At 47.3% G+C, this 6,124-nt stretch overlaps 1 protein-coding gene across 1 annotated transcript; it reads right to left on the bottom strand.

Moving 5' to 3' along the window:
- Nucleotides 1-830: 830 nt before the first annotated feature.
- Nucleotides 831-2,039, bottom strand: LOC119405782 (uncharacterized). Its single transcript, XM_037672615.1, has one exon. The coding sequence runs from the start codon at nucleotides 2,037-2,039 to the stop codon at nucleotides 831-833; it is 1,209 nt and encodes a 402-aa protein (XP_037528543.1).
- Nucleotides 2,040-6,124: the final 4,085 nt, after the last annotated feature.

The raw sequence follows: 6,124 nt of genomic DNA, 5'->3' as shown, positions 1-6,124 counted from the left end.
CATGGAGTAATTGTTTGACTTTTTACAAAACATTCTTAATGCAAGAGCTGTACGTTTAGCTTACATAATTCCCAGCTTGGAGGAACCTTACGAAATATTCGAGGACCCCATGAAACAGCTACTAAACAATGGTCTGTGAAAAATATAGGCTTTACAGCATAGTTGTGAACGTGAGACCAGAGGCTTATAGAGACATACACACGGTCAAGCCGAGCATGAGAGACCCCTTGAAAGTGCGTAAACCTTAACGAGGAAGGCGCATTCTCCCCCTCATCTATTAGATTGTGGTCATTCATTAACTGCTGCAGTAAAGCGGCACTTGCATCGTAACGATTTCTTAAATATGAGTGATCCCTAGAGTCACAAACACAATTAAAGTCCCCCAACACAATTAAATGTCTCTCAGTGTTCAGCAACGAAGCTAAAGACAGGAAGAAAGCCTTCCTTTCATTCACTTTTAAGGGAGCGTAGACGCAAACAAACCTCCAATTATGATAATGAAAAGAGATGTCGCAGCAAATAAGACGGCCTTCCCCATCAACATGCAGCGACATCAAAGAGTGGCTCAACTGCTTTCTAACTAATAAAAAGCATCCAGCGGAAACACCACGCGCTTGACTAATGTGCAATACATAATCTGGTAAAATATCCAGAGCAAAGTTCGCATCACGAGCCGATGAAATCCTAGTTTCTTGCACTGCAGCAACGTCAACGTCATGCTGCTTAAGCACGTAGTTTAACTGCCGCTGACGCCTCACATTTCTCAAGCCACGCACGTTGAGTGTCGCTACACATAGGGGGAAGGTAAGCGCGGTAGCCATTTTGCTCACTTAAAGTTTTTGTTGATCACCTTTAGCCACAGGCGAACTTGTGGCTTTACCTCCTTTGCACTTCTTTGTGGCACCTTCCTGAGAACGCTGGCACAGACGGCGCGGCCCTCCACCACCAAAGGCGACAGCATGTTGCCAACATGAGGGCGCTTGCTCTGCTGCGTCTGACGCACCCGCTCTTGCTTCATCACTTTCCGGCGCCGGGCGTTTCCTTGTCTGGCTGCTATCCATTGCCTCTTCATCTTCGTCATCTGGAGGCTTTTCCTTTGGGTTTTCCAAGCCATGTTGGCTGACAGCGTTCTCATCTCTTGTGTCTTCACTTGTGCTTTTAGCTGCGCTATTGTGACTGCAGGGCACGGGCTCTATGGTCAACTGTTCATCTTCTTTGATGCCACCTGCTGCTTCTCCGGATGCGTCGACCACCTCTGTAGCATCCATAAGATGGTCCAGATGAGGCTCTTCTGTGCTAGATTGGCCAGAACGAAGCTTGCTTGCGTTAGTCGACACGCAATCATCCGACAAATGGCCGAAGCGGTGGCACTGCAAGCACCGCGGTGTCTTGCACTGTCGACGAACGTGTCCCACTCGCTTGCAACGAAGACACAGCGGAGGCCTACCAGGAATAAGCACTAGGCATTGATGACCGTAGATGGACATATGTGGTATTGAGCTTACAGTGATGCCATCCTTGAGCTCTAAGGCAACATCCCGGTTCGTTGTCATCCATTGCTCCATACCAGCACATCTCCACGTCTCTCTCTCTATAGATTTGACCACACCATATGCTTGAAACGCCTCTTCAACTCGTCGAGGTTCAAGGTGAGGTGGTAGCCAAAGGAGTTTAAGTTTAATATCCTTGGTCTCCGGATCTATCACCATGCACTTCCGCCCTTTTACACGAAGCTCAGCACGGGTGACAAGTTTCTGCTTCGCCACTCTACTTGCGCAGGTAACCATCCACACATGGCTCATTTGGTACTGTCCCACACCTATAACGGCCGCAGTAGTCACCACTTCAAGCAGAGCGTCACGGAAGTCTGGAGCTCGGTACGGTCTACCACCCAAGTCTGCATGAAGGAAAACGGAATTCAAGACATCGTTACCGGTTGGTAGACGTGGCAGGACGACTTTGTAGCTTGTATCTTCATCAATAAACGAGGTCGATGATCCTCGTCTTGTGGCCGATACGCTGTTCCCAGCAGGCTTCATGTCGGGAAGGAACCGCGTTAGCATATGCAATATAGCGTGGTAGAAGAGTAAAATAAGCACCAAGCGTCGCACAACGCGAATTCTGTAACCAGACGTCACACAATGCGAATTGCGCAACGAGGAGGTTGTTGAATGCTTCCAACCCATTACAAAGGGCTCTGCCATAATTCTTCATCGTCATCAGGCACAGCATCAACAAAGTGCGCATAATGCCTTACATGCGTTTAGCAGGTACCAACGCTCTCCGTAGAATGACGAAAAATGGCACAGTGCCTGCTGCCCTACTTCTCAAAAATTACAATGATTTATAGCGTAGTGGGTTCCTCGCAGGTGCACTTGTATTGGTTGCCAAGGAAGCCCATAAGCGCATGACCCACTTCCTCGGGGTCTCAGTAAAGTTCTTCGCCCCCCCCCGTCTCTCTCCCAAGTCAACGTATGTTATACAGCATGACGGGAGAGGGAAATAGCGACCGGGCTTCACCCAATGCAAATTACATAACTGGTGGGTCGTTTAAAGATTCCAACCCATTACAAAGGGCTGAGCCATAATTCTTCATCGTCATCAGTCGTCGCGTCAACAAAGTGCACATAATGCCTTACAGACGTGTAGCTGGTGCCTCGCTTCTCCGCAGAATGACGAATAATGGCTTAGTAGGTGATTGCGAACTTCACAAAAATTGTGATTTATGGCGTAGTGGGAACCTTTTTTGGGGCTACAATACAAGTACACTAACTTGTATTGTAGCCCCAAGAGAGCTTAACGGGCTCTAGAAACGCCGCTCTTCCAGCTTTCGCTTTGACTGTGCTGCGGTTTCAGCGCAGGCCTGGCATTTTCTTCTGCATTTTCTGTGGAGTAATTGCACACAAAGAGCTTGCAGATGACGCCTGTTGCTGCAAAGACCGACAAGCTTGTCAAGTTCACTTTGGCCACTCATTGAAGGCATAGATATGATCGTTCAGATCAATTGCAAGACTTTAATCACTTTCTTGAACTTTCAACTTGCGAGGCGGCATTCAATTTCCAATTTTCCCCATTTGCCATAGCTATTGCATGATTAGCAGTAGATATACAGGGCCCTTTATTTTTACTGGCTTATAGCTATCCTGTGTACTATTGATCAGCTTTTGCAACTGGCCAACAATTTTCGCCACTATTCTCGTTCTAACGAAAACGGCGAGACGGAAAGATTGAAAACACACGAACTGTCTTTTCGTCTCTTTCCGTCACGCCAATTTCATAATAATGAGTTCGTACCAACTCGCCCGATTGTCAGCCCTACTTTCGATCTCTTTCTATCGAAGTCTCCTGGTCGAGAAGATATTAGACATGAAGGTATTGCACGGTGAAAGCACGCGGCGAGCGTGAACTTCGCAGGCTTTAATGTGCCCTACAAGACAAAATTTCTCATCATTCCACAGAGCAGCGACCATTCAGGGCGCTCACGACGATACGCGAGTGCATTATAAGCACTTTACTACAACAAAGTCTCATTTCCCCCCAGTTTTCAGCATATTATAAGCTCATGTTATAGAGCTGCTACCGATCTCACTCGGCACAGAACGCCAAAGCTCTCTTAAATGCAAAACAGCAAAGTGCGGAAGCTACTGTTTTTATATCCTTTCTAGCTGGAAAAAGCCTGATTTCTCAGAAAAGCTTGTTATTAGGTCGTGTAAGGCAACATTTCTAGAGCCTTCCAAAAATACCTACATTCGACAAAAAGACGCCAAATCCCTGAAAGATAGAAAATCCCTTGATTGAGGGCTCTGAGTCACTGAGCGAGTCACTCGCACTGCGTGAGTCACTGAGCGCGACAGAATGCACGCAGCCACTATGTAAGAAAACCGCCGGCAGGGCACCGTGCACGACCGCGTAACGAGATTTCCGAAAAAATCACAGCATATCCACGGAGTGAATGATGATGATTGGGCGAAGCTGCGGAGGTTCATCGGTAAACCGTGAATCTTCCGTGAATTCTGCCCAGTACATCATCACCGACGTGAGATCGGGCGCGTTTATACTAAAGGTTCGATGAGTTATGACGACTTGCAGCTCACTTTAATTTTACATGTACGCTGTGAATTTTCATTGTTTAGAAAACCATTGCTTTAGAAAACATCTGGCGTCTTTCGTTAAGCAGCTGGCGTCTTTTCGTTTTGCTTTAGAAACATCTGGCGTTCTTTCGTTTTGCTTTTACAAAACATCTGGCGTCTTTCGTTGGTTTATTTCATCAATCAACGGCGTTTTGAACAAAATTTTTATTGTTTAATCACGCACAGGAGAAATCTCACCAGGCGCTACCTTGGAGGTAAACAATGGCTGCTAATGGGAATGAGAGACAGAAGAAGTCGGTTTTTAGCTAACACTTACACTTCTACTTCTACTAACGTTTCCTACTGGAACATGCCAATGGCTGCTAATGGGGAATGAGAGACAGAAGAATTCGGCTTTTAGTTAACGCGCACGCTGCGAATTTTTTATTGTTCAACAACGCACAGGAAAAATCTCCCACCGGCACCTCCTTGGAGATCAAAGCGTAAGACTGGTTACGCACTACGACTACTACGACGACTACGAGGGACGAACGGGTGCCGCCTTAAGGAGCTTCGCCCCTAAAAAAGGGGCGCTTTTTAGAAAGACGCAGGAGCACCCCCTGGCCTAGCTTTTCTTTTCTAAGGCATTGGGGCTGTTGGCAACTTGAGGCTCTCAGAACTAAAGCAAGGCGAGGGCATCTGCAGCTCAACATTTGCTATTCTTCAGCTAAGCCGCACATGCCATTTCTGCAGCCCAAGTGCCCCGATTCAGTAAAAGCCCCGTGTGCAAGCGGGCAGCGTTTGTAGTGGTAGTGCCAGCCTTGCCGCAGCTACTGTTCGTAACAGTTGAGCGTTTTAGATAAGGCTTTGCGTTTCTTAAAGAAAATAACTCCGTGGTTTGTCATGCACGCGCGAACTTTCAAATTAAACTCATGTCCTGAGCAAATAGTTATGCAACAAACGTGCGCCACTACTACTGCTGAAATGGAAGACCAGACTTGTGCCACCTCTATTCATTCGGCTGCAATGACAGTCACCGTCCGGCTGTTCCATGAACTGGGACAGCTTACTGTTATCTCGAAGTTGAACACGCAGTCCTTTAAACCGGCAACCATTTTCGTAAGAAAGGAAAACATTTCATGGCAAAAGTCAATAGAGAGTTTGAGAATTGGGGCCCCAAGATGCTTGCGAGCCGCCAGGGCGCTTGCGCAGAACCCAAGTCACTCGTGGGCTCTCGCGCTCGCGTTGGCCCAAGAAGCAAAAATCTAAAACTAGCATGGGTCCCCAAGGCGTCTTGGTCACCAGCGAGAATACACAGACGCAGCGCACGCCAGGGCGCAGAATGAACTGTCTCGCATGATTTCAATTTCGACACGAGTGGCGCTGCGTACGCGTGACCCAACGTAGCTTGCGTTCGGCCCAATTCTCAAACTCTGCTGATCCTCCGAACGCAAGAGCAGGCTGCCCAACGCAGCTTGGGGACCCAGTGTCTTTGGTACCCAATTCTCAAACTCACTAATATTCCAGCGTAGCAAGACGGCTTACCGCAGACCAGTAATATATCACATAGTACATTAAATGAAGCAACATATACTTGGTAATGTTGGTATATTCCATTTTAGCATCTAGCGCACAACAGAATGACAGAGTGAATACCGACGAAGACAGCGCCTGTCTTCATCGGTTATCTATCGGTCCTTTTCTTCTGCTGTGCGTTAAGTGCCGGAAACGCACTAAATTGTTCATTATTTGTTCTGTACTTCACGACGGCATTCTGTGGCAGCACAGCCAGGTTTGCGGAGCCTAAGCACATACTATTTCACTGCGATGCTGCATGTAGTGCTCGGAAGATCACCTTTGTTGATTACGAAACAGAAAAGTAAACAAAATGCCAATATTTTTTCTTTTTTATGTCCACGATTCTCGGCATTGTAAGAAAACTTACCCCGTGAAACAGGGGCGTAGCCAAGGGGGGGGGGGGTTGGGGGGGTTCAAACCCCCCCGAAATTTTTCAATTTTGCTTGCGCATATATACACGCACACATACAAACGCA

The sequence above is a fragment of the Rhipicephalus sanguineus genome, chromosome 9 (genome assembly GCF_013339695.2).
Source record: "Rhipicephalus sanguineus isolate Rsan-2018 chromosome 9, BIME_Rsan_1.4, whole genome shotgun sequence".
Taxonomy (NCBI): domain Eukaryota; kingdom Metazoa; phylum Arthropoda; class Arachnida; order Ixodida; family Ixodidae; genus Rhipicephalus; species Rhipicephalus sanguineus.
This window is presented reverse-complemented; position numbering and strand designations above follow the sequence as displayed.